The 20,750-nt window shown below is 39.8% G+C and overlaps 1 protein-coding gene and 1 long non-coding RNA gene across 8 annotated transcripts in view; one reads left to right on the plus strand and one right to left on the minus strand.

Annotated features, from left to right (window-relative positions):
- The window catches only part of LOC140595600 (uncharacterized), a 30,203-nt gene extending 11,942 nt beyond the window's left edge, over positions 1-18,261 (minus strand). Inside the window, exon 1 of the long non-coding RNA XR_011997313.1 lies at positions 18,153-18,261. This is a non-coding gene — a long non-coding RNA (uncharacterized lncRNA). The remainder of the gene's footprint in view (positions 1-18,152) is intronic.
- Positions 17,547-20,750, plus strand: part of CDIN1 (CDAN1 interacting nuclease 1) — a 229,574-nt gene continuing 226,370 nt past the window's right edge. Inside the window, exon 1 of one of the 7 annotated variants that reach the window (XM_072738214.1) lies at positions 17,547-17,899. In XM_072738214.1, the coding sequence (XP_072594315.1) occupies positions 17,847-17,899 (53 nt within the window). In that variant the 5' untranslated portion in view covers positions 17,547-17,846. Of the gene's footprint in view, positions 18,243-20,750 lie in introns of all 7 variants that reach the window. The other 6 variants (XM_025998427.2, XM_072738212.1, XM_072738211.1 and 3 more) reach the window with 6 other exon arrangements.

Raw genomic sequence — 20,750 nt, forward strand, 5'->3', positions numbered from 1 at the left:
AAAAAAGATCAGTTTTATAGATATTTTCAAAGGTTTCAGGGAGTTGAGTGTGTTCTAAAGTGAAAGCTGAGAAATATTTCTCCAAACATCTGAGTCCTAAATTAAATAAAGCTGACAAAATTTACTAACATTCCTCAGAAAAACAAAATATAACAGCTCTGGGAAGAGTAGTCACTATTCTCTAGTAGTTTCTACTAGGAATGTCATTAGTTTGTTTTTCAGTTTTAACTAAGCCTAATCATACCCTGACTGATATTTTTACCTAATGAGGAAAAATTTTGTGTGATGAAAGAAAAGTGTAGTTTTAGGATTAAGTATGTAGGTTTGGAGTCAAACTACTTGGTTCTAATCTCACTTAACCAACTGTTTGTTGCTGGGTGACTTAATAATCTTCCTCAGCCTCAGTTTCTTCTGTTATATATTCCTGTGAAAACATATATAATTATTTAACATAGCACTTACCAGATAAAATATCTTCTACATGTCACCTATATTACTAAATGGGTATATTAAATCATAGAATAATCTAGTGATATTTTGGTAGGCCATTTAATAGCAATTTATTATAAAGAAACAGGAAGAGTTGGGGCCCCTGGGTGGCTCAGTGGTTGAGCGCCTGCCTTCTGCCTAGGTCATGATTCCGGGATCCTGGGATTAAGTCCTCTATCAGGCTCCCCCAGGGGGAGCCTGCTTCTCCCTCTGCCTATGTCTCTGCCTCTCTGTCTCTCATGAATAAATAAATAAAATATTTTTTTAAAAAGTAAGTTAATGGATTTAATAATAATTTTAGTAACTATGTTCCAATTATGAGTTGAAATATTTTCCATATTCTAACTTTTAATTGTCATAATAATCTATGAGGTAGAAATATTATCTTAGTTTTTCATCTGGAGGCAGACACTGTAGTACAAGGAACTTAATTCATGTGCCCAAGCACATACAGCTGTTTAATGGTAGAACCAGGATCTGAATGGATGTGTGATTTAAGCTGGATCCAGCATCTAGGCTCTTCACAACTGTATTATATTGCCTCTCCTTTGATGCAGTTTAAAAGCCCTGAAAGAAATCTAATTTCTGCCCATACAAAAAAGGAAAAAGAAAATAGAATAGTCACCTCAGATCCTCTTTGAGAATAGTTAAAAAATAAATTGTGCTCATATTCTGAATATATATATATATATATACACATATATACACACATATATGTATTCATTTATATATATATTCAGAGAGAGAGAAGCCAAGTTAAAATTCCTTACTGCCCTCTGGCAGTATAGAAAACAATTTTATAAGATACCACTACCAAGGACTGACTGAATTGGCTACATATGAAAATCAATTCCATTGTTGTACAGTGTATATGCCACATAGAGACCAAAAATAAAGTGATGCCCACTGGGCTGCAGGTGGAGAGGAGTGCTCTGAGGAGAAGTCCACAGGCTATTGGGGAAAGGTTTCAGAGCAGCTGGACCTTTCTTCTGAGTGTGTTACTGGCCTAGGGACTGGTTGTGGAGTCTAGAATGCAATTGTAACATTTCACCCAAACTGATAAGGTACACAGAGACTTATTCACCTTAATCAAATTAAAAGTTCATAGTCAAAAAAATAAACATGGCCCGAATTCTCCTATCAGCCCATTAATTCATTTTCTTCATTGTAGGTAAGAGATGGCAAGTCAAATTAGTATCTAAATTTTACTTGCTGAGTAAAAATCAGAATATTCTTAACTACAATGGTTTTAAACTGCTGCCTTTTCCCTCAAACTTTTTACCTTTCTTTATGTTCCTCAATTTCAACCAGGCTAAATCTCATGTTTCACAGAAAAATATAAAACCATCTGGTAGGACATCCCTCGACTATGCTACCTTTAAACTTAAGATGTTGGCAAATCTTCAACTTTTCAAAAAAAATTACTTCCTATATACAAAATACTGGTGATATAGTGAAAAATAAGATATCTACAAAAAAAAGTAAACAGATCATTGAAAGTAACGGTGGCAGTCATGTTTTAGTGATGTGTACCAGGTGTTATGGGGCAAGATAGAGAGCTCAGATAACTTTCACATCCTTCATTGACATTTGAGGGGCATAGTCCCTTCTATGAATAACTCATCCTCTCATCTTTCCTCCTCCATGAACTTGTCCATCCACTCCTTCCTAGGTCTTATCTCACTTTCCTCTGTAGACTTCACATCTCAGAAACCTTCCCTCACAATTTCTCCATCACAGTATTACCCTATCTTACTCTTCTTCTCTTTCTCCAAACTCCTGAATAAATAGTCTAAACTCATATTTTTTTTCTGTCTCAACTCCCATCCCCACCTCCACATATGGCAGCCATGCCTCTAGCCCCTCCATGACACCAAAACCACCCTTCATAAAATTCACCTATAGCATTCTGTGGAGCACCTGGGTGGCTCAGTCAGCTAGGCATCAGACTCAGGATTTTAGCTCAGGTCCTGAGCTCATGGGTAGAGCCCCGCATCAGGCTCTGTGCTCAGTGGGGGGTCAACTTGAGATTCTCTCCTTCTGCCACTACCCCCACCCCCAGCACTTGCGCTCTCTCTCTCTCTCAAATAAATGCATAAGTCTTTTTTTTTTTTTAAGTCACCTATAGCATACTAAGTGTCTAAGGGTCTAGTCTAATTCTCATTCTGGTAGACTTTCCTGTCGCATCTGAAACTGTTGACTCCTTGAAACCCTTTCCTTCTCTGGCTCTGTTCTGATTGCTGTCTCTAGGACTAATTCCTCTGCAAATGTCTTGAGTCAAGAATTTAAATTCATTTTTGGTTTCCTACATGTACTCTTCTAACTCTATCTTCTTTCCTTTGGTGATTTTGTCTCCCAGGACTTTAGGTACCATCTGTACATGTCAGTTAGGGTCCCAGCAGGAAACATATGACACTCTCAAATGGAGTAGTTTAGGAAATTTTAATAAGACTATTTACTGAAGGAAACAAGCAAGGAATGGTTAGTACCCCAGGCTTATTCCTCCTGGACCTGAAAGGATAAAGGGGTGTGGGGGGAGAACTTACTGGAATCTATGCAGTAGCTGCCTCAAGAGGGTCACTGGGCAAGAGCTGTGTCCTTTGGCAGAGGGATGCCACTGGCCTGTGGTAACCTGAAAGGGCAGGAGTCATTCAGTAAAAATCCCAAACTCACTATTTTCCTGCCTTTAAATTTTTTCCTGGTGCCTCTAATTGTCTAAACTCAACTAAACCAAGCCAAAATTCAGTCATGGAATCAAAATTGGTAACGATTCTAGAACACAGAAAAAGTTAAAGAATGTCTCTAGAGGAATAAATGGAAACTATCCAGCACAACCACTACATCGCTAGTCCCTGACTACTCTTCTTTTATCTTGGCCAACATCGCCATTTCATTTCCAGTCTATTTGTATTATACCTATGAGCTTTAAGATTAATTTGCCCAGGGGCACCTGGGAGGCTCAGTTGGTTAAGCATCTGCCTTCAGCTCAGGTCATGATCCCAGGGTCCTGGGAAGCAGCCCTATATTGGGCTCCCTGCTCAGTGGGGAGTCTGCTTCTCCTTCTCCCTGTCTCCTCTCTCCCTCCTTGAGTTCTTGCTCACTCTGCACTTTCTCTCTCTCAAATAAATACATATTTTTTTTAAAAAATTAAAATATAAATTTGCCCAATTATTCTGTTTTCCTGTACAATTTTTCTCCATTAACAGCATAGCTATTTATTTTCTCTCAACCAAAGACAATGGAGTACCCTTGATTCTTCTTTATTTCCCCCATGGAGGTCTGAAGAGTATTTCTCAGAAATGATTTTTGAACTCTGAGCTTTCCTAGTTTCATTCCTTTAACCAACATCCTTATATTTTTCTTTTTTGGACTTCTGCAATGATTTCCCAACTCCGTTTCCTGTAACTATTATTTTCACTACTGTTTATAGTCTTTACACTGCTGTTAGTTATCTTTCTAAAATACAGATAATCATGGTATTCGTTTGTGTAAAACCCCCATCAGATCTTTGTTGCCTTGGCATAAAATCTTAACTTCACACATGACTTACAAGGCATTAACCTATGCCTTTAGCATCATGAACTTGTTTATTCAACAAATATGTCTTGAACACTAACTATGCACCTGTCAAGAGATTAGATGCCCAGCAAAGAATACAAACAAGAGATTGTGGACATATTTTAGAATCTAAACTTCACTGGGAATGATAAATGAATAAAAAGTTAAAAGAGACGATTAGTAGGTGGTAGAGAAAAGTTTACTGGTGGGGGTTTGGGTATGAGAGAGGATTAGGTAAGGTGATGAGTTAAAACTGAAATGTAGAAAATGAGTAGATGTTATCAGAAGTAGTATGAGCATCTCAACATAGGAAAATGCATATTCCCTGTGTAGCATAAAAGAACTAAGCAGGTGTGGCACAAGGCAGGTAAAGGGCAAAAAACAATGGCCTTCAAAATTGTGCATTTAAAATGTGTTTTCACTATATGAAAATTATAGATCATTTATTAAAGGGTAATTCGGGGGTGATGGAAAAAGTTTATGTTTTGATTGGGGCGTAAATATTTGTCCAAACAGTACACTAAAAACCTATACTTTTTTGGTATTTATGTTATGTACCAATTTTAAAAATTATTTTAATTCCAGTTAATTAGCATACAGTATAATATTGATTTCAGGTGTACAATATAGTGATTCAACACTTCCATACAACACCCAGTGCTCATCACTACAAATGCATTCTAAATCCCCATCACTGATTTAACCCATCCCCTGACAACCCCCCCTTTGGTACCATTAGTTTGTTTTCTCTAGTGAAGAGTCTGATTCTTGGTTTGCGTCTCTCTCTCACTCTCTTTTTTACCCCTTGCTCATATTTTTTTAAAGGAGAACTTTGAAATAAAAAAGATCTGCCTCTGTCTCTTAGTCTTATGATATTAAAAAAGTTATTTATCTTCTCTAATGGTAATACTTGTCCTACCGGGCTGCAAAGGACCATTTCTGGTGCTTAGCATGTAGTGTGCAATTAATAAATGAGATCTATTAATCTGAATGTATATATAGTTTATTAGGAGATAAAAGAAAGAAATGAAATTTCAAAGTAAGCAAGACCATCTCAAAGAGACTTGTGTTTCCTTGTTTTTAATCACTTTGGTTTCAATGTGGAAAACTGGAACAGAAACACATTATTGTAGGAATTTCATTCAGATCTAGTGGAATAAAGAAAGAAAGGAGTCTAGGACCAAATGGCTCCACTGGTGAATTCTACCAAACATTCAAAGATTTAATTCTTATCCTTCTCAAACCTGTCCAAAAAATTGAAGAGAAAGAAACATTTGCAAACTCATTTCATGAGGCCAACAGTGTCCCTCATACAAAAACCAGACTGGTTTTCACACTGTGAAAAGGAAAAAGGAAAATTTCACACTGTGAAAAGGAAAATTACAGGCCAGTGAACATTTATACAAAAATTCTCAACAAAATATGAGCAAGCCAAATTCAACAGCACATTAAAAGATCATATACATGGTCAAATGGTATTTATTTCAGAGATCTAAGAATGATTCAACATCTGCAAATCAATGTGATATAGCACACTAACAAAATGAAGAATAGAAATCATAGGATCATCTCAATCGATGTAGAAAAATCATTTGATAAAAATCAACATCCATTTATGATAAAAACACTCAACAAAGCGTACAGAGGGAATCTATCTAAACATATAAAGGCCACGTATGACAAACCCACAGCTAACATCATCTTCGATGGTAAAAAAGTAGAAAGGTTTTATTCTGAGATCAAGTACAAGACAAACATGCCCACTCTTGGCACTTTTATTCAACATGGTATTGGATGTCCTAGCCAGAACAATTAGGCAAGAAAAATAAATATGAATCATCCAAATTGGTAAGAAAAAATGAAAACTGTCACTATTTGCAGGTGACATACTATATATAGAAATGCCAAAAGATTCAATCAAATCACTGTTGGAACTAATACATGAATTTAGTAAAGTAGCAGGATACAAAATAAACAAAAAGAAATCTATGGCATTTCCATTTAAATGTGGAATTATTGGAAAGAAAAAGTATGAAAAAAATCCCATTTACAATTGCATTAAAAAGAATAAAATACCTAGGAATAAATTTAACCAAGATGCTGGAAGACCAATACACTGAAAACTACAAGACACTGATGAATGAAATTGAAGAATACACATATAAATGGAAAGATACTCAGTCCTCATGGATTGATAGAATTAATAATGTTAAAATGTCCATACTATCCAAAGCAACCTACAGATTTAATGCAATCCTATCAAACTTCCAATGGCATTTTTCACAGAACTAGAACAAATAATTCTAAAATTTGTACGGAACCCACAAAAGATCCCAAATAGCAGCAATCTTGGGAAAGAAGAAAGTTGGAGGTGTCATGTACCCTGATTTCAAACTGCACTACAAAGATATGGTAATCAAAACAGTATGGTATTGGCAACAGACACACAGATCTGGAATAGACTTGAGAGCCCAGATTTAAACCTACACATATATGGACAATTTATGACAAAGAAGTCAAGAACAGGGCAGCCCCAGAAGCCCAGTGGTTTAGTGCCGCCTTCAGCCCAGGGTGTGATCCTGAAGACCCAGGATCGTGTCCTCCGTCGGGCTCCCTGGATGGAGCCTGCTTCTCCCTCTCCCTGTGTCTCTGCCTCTGTGTGTGTGTGTGTGTGTGTGTGTGTGTGTGTGTCTCATGAATAAATACATAAAATCTTAAAAAAAGAGAGAGAGAGAGAAGTCAAGAACATACAATGGGGAAAGACTTGTTTCTTTGATGTTGGGAAAACAGTGCTGGGAAAACTGTACAGCCATATGTGAAAGAACAAAATTGGAGCACTATCTTATACCATACACAAAAATTAACTCAAATGGGATTAAAGACTTGAATGTTAGCTCTGACACCATAAAATTCGTAAAGAAAACAGAGACGGTAAGCTCTTTGACATTGATCTTAGAGATTTTTTGTGGATCTCTGACTCCAGAGGCAAGGGCAACAAAAGCAAAAATAAACAAATGGGATTACATCAAGCTAAAAAGCTTCTGCATAATAAAGAAGTCATTATCAAAAAGGCAACCAAGTGAACAGGAGAAGACTTTCATAGATCATATATCTGACAAGGGAAGAATATCCAAAATATATGAAGAACTCCTCAACTCAACAATAATAACAAAATAATCTAATATGAAAATTGGCATTGGATTTGAGTAGACATTTTCCAAAGAAGACATGCAGAGGTCAACAGGCACATGAAAGAATGTTCAACATTACTAAGGTTAAGAAAATGCAAATCAAAATCACAATGAGAGATCACATCACACCAGTTAGAATGGCTGTTACCAAAAACAACAAAGACATTAAGAATTAGCAAGTATTAGAGAAGATGTGGAGAAAGAAAACCTTTGTACACTGTTGGTGGAAACGTAAATTGGTGCAGCCAGTGTGGAAAACAGCATGAAGATTCTTCAAAAAATTAAAACAGAGCTACCCTATGGTCCAGCTATTCCACTTTGGCTATGTATCTGAAGAATGTAAAAACCCTGATTCAAGGGGCAGCTCAGGTGCTGCCCGAGCCATTTAGTGCCGCCTTCAGCCCAGGGCCTGATCCTGGAGACCAGGATCGAGTCCCACGTTGGGCTCCCTGCATGGAGCCTGCTTCTCCCTCTGCCTGTATCTCTGCCTCTCTCTCTCTCTCTCTCTCTCTCTCTCTCATGAATAAATAAATAAAAATCTTATTAAAAAATGTATATGTCCCTTTATGTTCATTTGCAACATTATTTACATAGCCAAGAACTAGAAATAATTAAATATTGATAAATGAATGGATAAAGAAGATGTGATACATACCTTTATATTTACATACCAAATGGAACATTATGGAATACATATATATATTACTCAGCCATGTGACAGCATGGGTGGACCTAGAGAATATAATGCTATGTGAAATACATCAGATAGAGAAAGACAATTACCACGATTTCACTCATATGTGGAATCTTTAAAAAATTAACAAAGAAAACAAAACAAAAACAAACTCACAGATATAGAGAAAGAGCGGTTATCAGAGGGGAACAGGGGTGAGGGGTGGGCAAAAGGGTGAAGGGATTGTATGGTGATGGATACTAACTACACTTCAGTGGTGACCACTTTGTAGAGCATGTAGATGTTGAGTTATAATGTTGTACATGAACACTGAGGTTATATAACAATTTTACTTCAAAATATAGTGATAGTACCTATATAGTGGCAGTAGCATATTTCTTAGTGTGATAGTAAACTTGGTGACTGGCTATGGAGGAAAGGATGTGCAGTAGCTATGCCATTTCCTAGAAAGGAAGCATACTTAAAGGAACATAAAAATGTGCTTCATTTTTAAAGAGTTGTGTTTGAGATGTCTTCAGGTTTTCGAGATAGGTGTGGTGCACAAACGGCTACATGGCTTTGGCCCCCCACATTCAAGCAAGAGAAGTTATTACACTTTGGACAAGACTGAAATAAGCATTAGTCTCCAAGAGAGAACCAAAGTGGGATTAGTCATTTGTGTAAATGAAGAAATCCAACGTAGTACTGGTGACCATAAGTCTGAAGAATTACAGAAATAGCTAAAAGCCAATTCAGGTCATCCGAGTATAAATTTACATCTCCTTGTGGAAGCAAATAGGGATTTTGATTGCAACCAAGGAAGTTTACATCTAGTTACTTTGCTGTCTGTCTTTAGAAAGGAAAATAAAATCTGTATTTTATCTAAAAAAAGAAGTCCATAAAAAATAGAAGTCTACTACTATCTAATATGTACGTGTATCGCTGGGGTAGAAGTCTGATTCCATTAAATATTAAGATCATCCAACTAATTCTTCCACCTGAGTCCTTTTGACTTCAAAGTCTAGTCTCATAAATATTAGATTAGACTGCCTTCTTGGGGATCATTTCTAATGTATTGCTGATGAAGGCTTGGGAAACACCCCTATGCAAGAAGGTGACTAAGACGTAACCTCTAGTTCTGTATGCATGCTTCTGAAGATAAGGGGGCCTTGCTAGTCTAGGTCTTCTAAGAAACAGATGCAAGACATGATTTGACATGCAGGAGTTTTTTGGGGTAAATATCAGTGAGGGGGAAGAGTGGAAAGAGTAGGCGAAGGTCAGGAAAGCTATCTGACTCCTGAGGAGAAAGGGAAGGAAGGAAGATAGAGATGTCTCTAAAGGAATCATTTGGTGGCATTTCCGGCTTCTATCATATAGCTGAGATCTTTAGGGTGTTTATTAGCTCAGAGAATGGTGAATGACAATTACACAGTGAGTGGGATAATTGTATATTTCAGATAAATTTCAGACAGCACTAAAAGGAAATCAATAGGTTCTTGGATGAGACAGAAAGCATCGACAGTCCATGTTGTAGTGTGGCAGGTGGATATTTTGAAAGTTATGCCTCAGTTATTCTGTGGGTCTGATTAGGGAATACAATCCTATCTTTGAAGTCCCAAGAAAATCAGCATGTCAATCAAACATCTAAAAATCATATGTGACTGACAGGAGCTTGCCACATGATTTAAGGACTTTGTGTTTGCATTCATTTTACAAAGTGAAATAGGTTTTAAAAATATTTTATTTAAAAGTAATTTCAAATTTGCCAAAGCATTATAAAGCAAAAATATTATGAGTACAAAAAAATGCCCATATACCTTATATCTAGATTCACTTACTATTGAATTATACTCCATTTTAAATTATCATTTACTCTCTGTCCTTGATTTATTTTTTCTGGATCATTTTGGGTTTATTTATAGATACATTTCTATATATTTAAATATATTTCTATAAATATCTAAAAAATACATGTTTCTTTAAGTAAAATATAATCTATCATTTGTATTCCAATTTTGCAAGTTCATCTAATAACATCTTTTATTGTACTCTCTCCCCCACCCCATCCCCAGTACAAGATCCAGTCTTGTCAGGTGTTGCTTGGAGTTTCTTTCTTTTTTTTTTTTTTTTTTAAGATTTTATTTATTTATTCATGAGAGACACACAGAGAGAGGCAGAGAGAGAAGCAGGCTCCACACAGGGAGTCCAATGCAGGACTTGACCCCGGGACTCCAGGACCACGTACTGGGCTAAAGGCAGGCACCAAACTGCCGAGCCATCCAGGGATCCCCTTTGCTTGGAGTTTCTATGTCTCTTTAGCATTTTTTAAACTGGGCACGAAATACTTTTTTGTTAAATTAAATTCTACTGAAGAATATAAACTTTGAGAGTGGGGACTTGGTTGGTCCCATAGGTTGCTTGTACCCATAGCCCAGAACACTGCCTGGTGCAGGCTAGCACTCAGTAAATATCCGATAAATGAATGAATGGATGAATACATGAATGAACGAATGTGGTTTTGGGGGTGTCCATATTTTCCTAAGAGGAGGTGGCATACATGAGTTATACTGAGCTTTGCATTTTAAGAGCTTTTATGTCTTTAAAAGTTTTATACAAATAGTTTCAGTGTTATTTTACAAAAGTAGATTGCGTGCATGCATGTATGTGTGTGTGTGTGTGAATGCATATGTGCTCAGAGCTTAACTGTACCTTAAGATCCCACCTGTTACTTCCTGCCCACACCATTACCTTAAATCCCTTCTCATCTCTGTACCGACTTAGGCCTTTTAGTGCTGTTTGAAAGTGAAATGAAAACCCAGGCTCTTCTGGCATGAAGATTGGCATCCAGTGTGACTGTCCTCTGGGCAATGAGAAACATTTGCTCCCTGCATCAAGGGCTGTAATGAATCTGAATGTTCAGATATAACTGGTACCCATCTTTAAAAAAGATTGCACGCTGGCTCCTGTGTCAACATGTTGACTGACAGAATGTCCACATGGTAGGAGGCTTACTGACATGATTTCAATCATAGCTCTGTGAATGGAATGCCCAGGAAAGCTGCCCATCAGTCAAGTCACAGAAATCTCTGCCTTGTTCCAGTGGGTCCATTGCATCATTCCCACACTGTCAGAAGAGCATCTCATTGCTGGAACTGAAGGACAGCCTGGTCTTTTGCTGGTTTTGCCAAGGACCACCTTCAAGGACTCGCTTTGCCAAGAGTTCATCTCCTAATTTCAGAAACTTGAACATTGGATTTTTGATCTTCTCTGACTCTTCAGTGTAACTGCTCTACTCTTAATAGGAAACTGGGGTCAAAACTGCCAAGTGTTGATAAGAATATCTTTGGCTTGTGATTGTAACGTAAAGTGAACAGAGCGGGACTCAAATTGTATATACAGTTTGATTTTGTCTATGAAAAGAAAAAAGCTTTGTAGAAAAATGGCTGGGAGAAATAATGCCAACATGGTTACAGTCATGGCTTCCAAGTGATGGGACCAAGGATAATTTATAGTATCTGATCTTGTGTTGTTGGCTACAAGGAGCATATGTTTCTTTGATGATCATGAAAGAGAAATTAAATATAAAAAGAAAGATGTATTTTTATAGGCTCACATTTAAAAGTGAAATCTAAAGAAACTGGTGAAGTTCTAAGCCATATTGTATCTCAGTTTCCCCATATGCCAAGTAGGTATGAGAATGCCAGTTATATATTCTCTGATGGCAGTATACTAGATAAGTGTTTAATATGCCTTCATTTGCTCCAAATAAAGGAGCCTATTATTATTATTATTATTATAATCTTTATACTTACCTCAGAAGGAACTCCTTCCCTTAACTCTCTCCTTCTATCAGTCATGGAGGAGGAAAGGATTATAAATCCTGACTGGCATCTTGCCTACTCTTTTGAAAGTCTAACCCAGTGGGATAGCAAAAGAGAGTAATTTTTTAAATGAAGAAACTTAGAGCTAATCCTCATCTGACATGTACTTCCAACTCCAGCTTATGTTGAAAGAAGTGCTTATTCAGGACAGACTCAATTCCTTGCCTCTCATTCTTCTTTCTACAGGAGAAACCCTCTACTTCACCAGCCGAGTCCCTTTGAATTCCTGAATTTGTATATTTGAGAAAACCTTCAGAACATGATATATTCTTGCAGAATGGTCTGTGGGACAAGAAGAGTGATTGACAACTGCAGGAATTACATCTGAGGTTTAGTCCTGCAGGAAAAGGGGATACAAATTGCCTGCAAATTATCCACAAGTCCCTGATGAGCCTGAGCAGAAAATTTAAGAGGCTTCAGTCTTTCTTCAACAAACATGTTCACGTGTCTCCCTTTACTATAACATACAAACACCCAAGAGAAATTGTCCCCGTGAAAACATTACTTTCTTTTTTATCCTTGTCAAATGTGTTAATAGTAAATGTGTAAATGCCAATTAATAGTCTTTATCCTGTGCCAATAGTGTTCCGTGTATGATTCAGAACAGAAGAGGTACATAAACTCTGATTGATGGGTTTGTAATTTAAAGAAGAAATTAGGCATTATGCTATAAAAACACATGGCATTAACTTCATAGGGTGCATAATGAAATAGCCTGTAAGGATTTGCACTGCTGATCTTAATAAATATACATCACTTGAGAAAAACTAAATACAGTAGAATAAAGGCAATAATAATGATGATTGATATGTACCATTCTAAAAGGAACGGGTTATACTTCTAAGGGGCACATGAAACTGTGATGTCCTAAACTTTGCACATATCTGGTTCAAGATGGTGACTTTCAAAGGTCCCACCACAGCACCACTTACGATGTGATCAGCAAACCAGCGCTGGCCCTCAGAACATTTCTTACATATTTTGATGTGAAAAGTACAGAAATTGAGAATAAGCATTTAGAACATTTTATCGGGAAACCGGGATCCCTGGGTGGCGCAGCGGTTTAGCGCCTGCCTTTGGCCCAGGGCGTGATCCTGGAGACCCGGGATCGAATCCCACGTCGCGCTCCCGGTGCATGGAGCCTGCTTCTCCCTCTGCCTATGTCTCTGCCTCTCTCTCTCTCTCTCTCTCTCTCTCTCTCTATCTCTGTGTGTGACTATCATAAATAATAAAAAAATTAGAACATTTTATCGGAATCTGGTAGAGTAAGTCTATTGATGCTCAAAATAACAAGTTGAGGGGCTTGTGTTTGATACGTCTTTGTCTTTTTAAATTTCTTTTTTCGAGTCACTCTTTTTTACAGAAGTCCATGAAAAATTGGGAGAAAACTGAGCCCTCAAGGCAGACAGTGGGAGAAATACCATTCTAAAATGTTGTAAAGTGATTGATGAGATAAGTAAAAAGCACCTCTCTAAGCCTTAGGTTTCTTACCTGCAGAATGGATTTAATAATAGCACTTACCTCTTGAAGTTGGGTCTGAGAATGAAGGGAAGATAGACGTGCGTATTGACAAACTAGGAGTTCATTCACCACTGACTTGCATGAAGCAACCAAAACATTAGGTTTTGACCTCTGACTCTTCAGTGTAACTGCTTCACCATCATGGTGGGGAATGTCCTTCTGAATTTTTCCTTTTGTCTTCCTCAAGTCACTAACTTGAGTAATTGGTGCAAGCCTCAACAACTGAATTATTTTTATTTTTATTGTTTACTAAGTGCTTGCATTATGTTGGGACTATGATCAAATGACTTGTCACTCATGGATGACAAGTATGGAAATGTAAACTTTGCTTTCAAAAGATGCATCACTTTAGGTAGTACTTCACAGGGCAAAGAAAACAATATACAGTCTCTTCTATTCAAAGGGGCCAAATAAATTTTTTTAGGGTATGTTTTGGCTAACTGTCAAAATTGAAGGTCACTGCTTCTTCAGCAGGCACTGCTGGTGGCCAAAGGAAGTAGCCAGCTAGTTCGGAGCGTAAGTGCTAGTTAAGGACAGTTCAATCAAAGAGTTTTTCCTTTTTGAACTACAGTACAGTGTGATGGAGAACATGAGGCCCTACAATCAGACTAGCTTGGATCCAAATCATGGTTTTGGGACTTAACTGGACCCATGAGGCAACTCCTTTACTCACTCTGAGCCTCAGTTTCCTAACCTATAAATTAGGTACTAATGGGACAAGTTTTGAGCATAACAGGTGCTTAAATAATAATTTCCTTCTTTATTCAGTTTTAGTAAACTTCAATTATTTTTCTTTAAAATAATCAATGACATGACTTTAACAAACTTTCACGAGTAGAATCAGACTTTTAAATATAAATAAAATAATATGTCAGTATTTATTTTTAAAAACATGTATTGGGTTTGGCAGATTCAGCAAACAGAAGACTGTTTAAAAATTCAACTGACTCTTCCCAAGGTCAAGCATCTCCAACTTCTCGCTCTGCCTAGAACTCTTTGCTCCAGCCAGAATAACTTTTCCCATGCGCGTGACTTGGCTCATTCTTATTTTTAGTCCTTTGTGTTTAGCACTCTTCTTGAAATGACCTTCTGATGCCTCCCTGCCAAACCCCACACTCCTTTACAATTGTTCATCATTCATAGCATCCAGGAATTGGCAGAAAGAAATCTGGCCAAGCCATTTACTCCAGCCCATCTTTCAGGGCTGGGTTCTTCGAGAGAGTTGTGTTACTCCCCACTTTGACACATTTTCCTTCTACAATTTCATACATATTTTTCATGTCTGTAGATTCTTGCTCTTTACCAGAACCACAAAGTTCCATTTCTTGGGGTTACAATCAGGATCAGAGAGGCTGCCATTTGTTCAAGGTCACACAACTGATGACTGATTTGAAATAGGTTATCTAGTTCTATGTGTTTTTAGTTTTTCTTTCTTTTCTTCTTCTTCCTTTTTTTTTTTTTTTTTTTTTTTTTGGTATTGCTTTCATTTCATGATGTACTTCACTGAGCCAGTGGTTGGTATTGCCTACCTACTGACTGAGAAACAGTAGGGGACCTTCAAAGATGGAAAGGCAGCTCTAGAAGAAACATGGTGGATGAGGGGCATGTAGTGTGATGTGAGAGATGAGGCAGAAATGTTGGGGAGGACAAGGAGAGGAGAAAGAAGCCTCAAAGGAATAATGGTCTTATTCTGAGCATTTCACATTAAAATAATAATAACACCTAAACACCACCACCACCACCACGGCCGTTTTTCTGCTTTGCTTCTATTTTGTGCTTAATAAACAACACTACTGTCACTGCCAATGAAAACAGCAACATAACTGTGCTTTTCCCCTGGTGCTAACTCTAAACAATCTACTGGATTTGGGTCAAAATTGTAAACTGCCAGCATGTTAAAAATAAAAAGCAGAAAAACAAACCTGGCTTTTTCCTGAACGGTTGTGAGGGTGAATACAGGACAAGAGCCAGAGAGAAGAGTTACCATAAAAAATAACTAGTGCAAACATCCTTGAACTGATGTTTTCTATAAAAATCTGTTGGCTGTGAATTGCAAAGAGTGAAGTGGGGAAGGAGAATGGAATGGGGGATCAAGTGGTGTCTGCTTATCGTCAACTAGCTTTCATGTAAAAGTCATGGCAGGGTCAGCAACAAACTAGCCAGGTGGCAACTCCAGGCCACGCTGCCATAAATAAATAGTTATGTACTAATGTCACACAACCAGGGCTAGATGCAAAGCATATGGGGGTAAAAAAAAAAAAACCCACTCTGATGTAAATATTAAAAACAAAAACAAAACAAAACTTTGGTTGCTGAACTCAGGGTTCGCTGGTGATACTGGATTTTGAGATGCCTGGGAAAATAAAGTGGTGAAGCTTTTTTAAAACCTGGTCTATAAGGTTCTTTGAAATGTGGATTGTTAAAAAAAAAAAAAAAAATTCCTTAACCTTTGGCCTAAGAGAGTGTTACTTTTTGGTGTAAGTAATTAAGCATTAAAAGTTGGCAAGACCACAGACCCTGGAACCAAATTTCAAGAGTTTAAACTCTAGCCTGTTGCTTACTTGTTCTCGTGACCTTTAGGAAAGTTACCTAACCTTTCCAGGCCTCAGTTTATTCACCCTGCACAAAAGGGAGGAGGAGGATGGTAATGGCAATAGTGCCTGCTTCATAGGAAATTACCAAGATTAAGTGAGTGAATGTGTGGAGAATAAACAATCCGTCCTCAATAGCCACATCCCTATCACCTACCATTGTCAAGTGGTCTTACAAAGGCTATTTATCTAACAGAGGCTACCTGGAGGATGCTATGCTAAGGAATCTATCTGTTCCTTGTGCCAACTTATTTAGTGCCAACTGTGGCCTTGCCAACTCTTAACGCTTAATGACTACACTGAAAAGTAACACTCTCTCGGGCCATGAATTAAAAATCAATTTTACCGACAAAGGAACTAAGGCTTAGATGGATTAAGACATTTATCCAAGAAAGCATATCTAAACTAAATTTCCAAGGCCTTATTCCAGATTTAAAAAAAAAAAAAAATAGAATGACCACTTTAAAATGGAAACACCTTTTCTTTGCTTAAAATGTTAAAATTTGAAAAAGAACACGACACATGGCCTTCTAAGAACCGGGTGTTTTTTGTTGTTGTTGTTGTTGTTGTTGTTGCTTTTTTAAGATTTTATCTATCTATCTGTTTATTTATTTATTTATTTATTTATGAGAGAAGAGAGATTGTGCATGGGGAGTGCTGGGGTGGAGAGGGTGTTTTTTTGTTGTTTTTTTTTAAGATTTTATCTATCTATCTATCTATCTGTTTATTTATTTATTTATGAGGGAAGAGAGATTGGGAGTGCTGGGGTGGAGAGGGTGTTTTTTTGTTGTTTTTTTAAAGATTTTATCTATCTGTTTGTTTATTTATTTATTTATTTATTTATCTATTTATGAGAGAAGAGAGATTGTGCATGGGGAGTGCTGGGGTGGAGAGGGTTTTTTTTGTTGTTTTTTTTAAGATTTTATCTATCTATCTATCCATCTATCTGTTTATTTATTTATTTCTGAGAGAAGAGAGATTGTGCATGGGGAGTGCTGGGGTGGAGAGGGTGTTTTTTTGTTGTTTTTTTTTTAAGATTTTATTTATCTATCTGTTTGTTTTATTTATTTATTTATTTATTTATTTACTTACTTACGAGAGAAGAGAGATTGTGCGCGCGGAGTGCTGGGTGGAGCGGGGCAGGGGCAGAGCAGGATGCAGCCTCGAGGCCGGTCTGGGAGCCCAAGGCCCGGCTCCATCCCAGGAGCCTGAGGTCTCGACCTGCGCCAAAGGCCGACCTTTAAGTGACTGAGCCACTCAGGCCGCTGGAACCAGATCTTTTTTTTTAAAAAAAGGGATTGATTAAAGGCCTGATGTTAAAAAAAAAAAAAAAAGAAAGAAAAAAGGAAAGAAAAGGAAAAAGAAAAGAAAGCCTCGGCGGGCTGAGATCTGACTGCTCGTCCCGCGCCGCACGACTCCCGGCGCCTCCCGCAGTCCGGGGCGGAGCCGGGTGAGCCGCGGTCATCCCCGCCGCGTCCACGGCCTGGCCCCTGCCCCGGCCTCCCCACGGCGTCGCGCGGGCGCCCTGTCGTGTCCCCCAGCAGGACCGCGCAGGCCTCGCGCACGGGCTGCGGCCGCCGCGGCGTCCCTGAGCGCATCAGCACGGGCCCGCGGCGGTCCACACCCGCGAGGCCGCGGCGACTCGGGGCCTCGGGCCGCCGCCGCCGCCGCCGCCGCCGCCGCCGCAGCGCCCGGGAAGCGTGTTCAAATCGCGTCGCTTTCCCGGGCTCCAGCCCGGGGCTCGTGGGGGGGCCCTGCCGGCTGGCCTGTGCGCTGGCGGCTCGCCGACTTCTGGCAGCGGGGAGACCGCGGAGGCCGCGGACGGACCAGGTTCGATCCCGGTGGGCGCAGCCGGGACAGCGGCCCGCAGCGACGCAGCCGCCGCCGCCGCCTCCGCCTCCGCGGGGAGAGCTACTTCCTGGTTGTTTTGCCCTTAACCATCATGGCCGCCGGCTGCCTTCGGCCGGTCCCACTGCGGCTGCTCAGAAGGCCTAGGTAGGGCAAGCGGGGCTGCAGCCCGTCCCCCGCCACGCCTCGCCGCGCCGCGCCGCCGGGTGAAGCCTAAGTCGTGCAGCCAGTTAGGGGTGCAGGGGTGCAGGGGGTGCAGGGGTGCAGGCCCAAACAGACTAGGACCCGGCGCCGTGCCGCTGTGTGCCCAGCCTCGTCTCCGGGCACCGCGGCTGCTGCAGCCCGGGTGTTCCCCCTTGTCCCCGCCACTCCCCAGTCCCTGGCCCAACATGATACTGACCAAAGCCCAGTACGACGAGATAGCCCAGTGCCTAGTGTCCGTGCCGCCCACCAGGCAGAGCCTGAGGAAGCTGAAGCAGATGTTCCCCAGGTAAGTGGCCGCCTCTCCGCTCGCACGGCCCCTGCCCCCGCCGGGCACCCGGCCAGGGCTTCGCAGCCACGTGTCACACGCGGGCCGGCGGGCGAGCCCGGGCTTAGGTCAGACGCATCAGGGGTGTGCACGGGGTCACCCGTCTTCCCGGGCAGACCCCGGTGGGCGCATCCCTGGCAGCCCCCCGCGGCCTTGAAGTTGAATTCAAGTCTGCAAAGGTCCATGCAGAACTTCAAGTCTGCAAAGGTCCATGCAGAACTTGGTGTGCTCTATGTGACAGCTGCACGTAGTAGGCACTTTGCAAACGCCTGCTTAATTGGCAGGAGAGGAATGACTGAAGGATGCGCGGCAGGGCCCTTCCAAAGTGGAGATGCAAGCCTAGGTCCAGGGATGCCGAGGGATGCCCCGGTGGCCCAGTGCATGAGCATCTGCCTTCGGCTCAGGTGGTGATGCAGGGGTCGTGGCCCCCACGGGGAGCCTGCTTCGCCCTCTGCCTGTGTCGCGGCCTCTTTCTGCGCCCCTCAGGAATCAGTAAATAAGTGGAGTCTTTGAAAAATAAAATTCTAGATTCAGAAGGAGGAAATGGAGGACCCTCTTCCATTGGCCCCTGGAAACAAGGGACCACACAGGTCCTCCAGCTGTGCAGCCTTGACTCTCTGGAGCAATTGTGATCCCAAGGGGTGATCTCAGTCCAGTCAGAGACTGGTGCCCTAGGGATCCCACTTTTGGGTCAACACTGGTCATTTTATCAACCGTACGTATACACATTACAGGTGTATTTCATGCTTCCCACTCTTGCACAGATAATCACCAAAGAAGTGTTTTCTTGAAGAAAGAGAGATGATCGGATCACTGGTATGAATAAAGTGCAAATTGAAGTGTAAATTAAAGTTCCTTTATGACCTCAGTTTTTTGAAGGAGTCAGTTTTCCTCATCTGTTAAATGAAGGGACCTGTTTTTAACATTACCCGGATACAATTAAAGACAATATTTTCCCTTTGATTGTTTTTAAGATTTTTTTTTTTATCAGACTTGTGAACAAGGAGCAAAATTGACAAATTGGAGTTTAATTTTCTTTCATTCACTCTTGCCAGCTCTGCTAGTGAGCAATGAAGGGGGCGGGGGGGAGAGTTGGTTAGCTGAGGGATTAGGTCGATTTTTCTGGGCAGTTCGAAGATGGAGCATACATTTCTTCTGCTCTTGTCTGGTCTCATATTACTACTGTGTCTTTGATTTTCTTTCTTTTTCTCTCCTCTTCTCCCCCATCTCTTTATCTTTTTTTTTTCCCCCTTTGTCTTCTCCATTAGAGATAACATCCCCATACGCATATGGAGGACTTAGGAAGTACACTGATGAAGGGTGACCTTCGTTTGGGGCACCATGCTCTCTTGCCTATTCTCTTACACCTTTTTCTTTTTTCTTTCTTTCTTTCTTTCTTTCTTTCTTTCTTTCTTTCTTTCTTTCTTTCTTCTTTCTTTTTCTTTCTTTCCCTATTCATGATATGACCAAATATTTTTCAATGTTCCCAAATACCATTCAGGGAATAACTAACTCTTCTTTCACTGGAAACTTGATTTAAAGAGTCTATGCTACTACTCTGCAAAAGAATGAATTAAAGGGTCATTTAGCACCATGAGTGGAAATTCTATTAACAATGTGATTTTTGATTTTTGGAGTTGACTTCACAGTTTTCATTATGGTACTGTTTTACAATGGGTGGTTGTTGCAAAGGCCTTGAACAACCTTAAGATTTGATAGTTCATTTTACTAGAGTCACTCAGATAAGGACCTCATATATAATTGCTGCTGGTTCAAATAAGTGACTTGTCAAAATCCCAGAGATGTTTAATGGTAAAACAATGTAGAATACAGGCTTCTTGACTTTCACTTCAGAGTTTTACACTAGGCTGCTTTGATTAATCTTCATATTAATAATAACAGTGACAATTGTTTTTTGGTGGTATTCACATACACTGAATTCCAAAGAAAATTGAAGTACTGAAATGTTTTTGTTTTTAAGATTTTATTTATTTGATATAATGAGAGAGAGAGAGAGCATGCATGGGCATGAGCCCGGTGGGGGATGGGGCACAGAGAGAGGGAGAGGGAGAGAGAGAGAATCACAAGTAGACTCCATGCCTGATGTGAACCCTGAAGCAGGGCTTGATCTCCTGACCTCGAGATCATGACCAGAGCCAAAATCAAGAGGAGGACACTTACCAGACTGAGCTGCACAGGCACCCCAGTACTGAAATGCTTTTTTAAAAGTTGCTAAAAATTTTATTTTCCTGATTTTAAAAGTTATGCATGCTCAGTAAAGAAAAATTGTTCATAATTGCATGGCCCAGAAAATTTATTTTAACATTTTATATATTTCCTTGTAGTCTTTTTTTTTTTTTAGTGTAGTAGTGTCCCTACTAATCTAGTTTGTAGGTGTTCCTGTTCTTACTTAACATATTGTGAGCACTTCTCATACAATTCTTCACGATTTGTTTCAAATAAATAATA

The sequence above is a fragment of the Vulpes vulpes genome, chromosome 15 (assembly GCF_048418805.1).
Source record: "Vulpes vulpes isolate BD-2025 chromosome 15, VulVul3, whole genome shotgun sequence".
Classification (NCBI taxonomy): Eukaryota; Metazoa; Chordata; class Mammalia; order Carnivora; family Canidae; genus Vulpes; species Vulpes vulpes.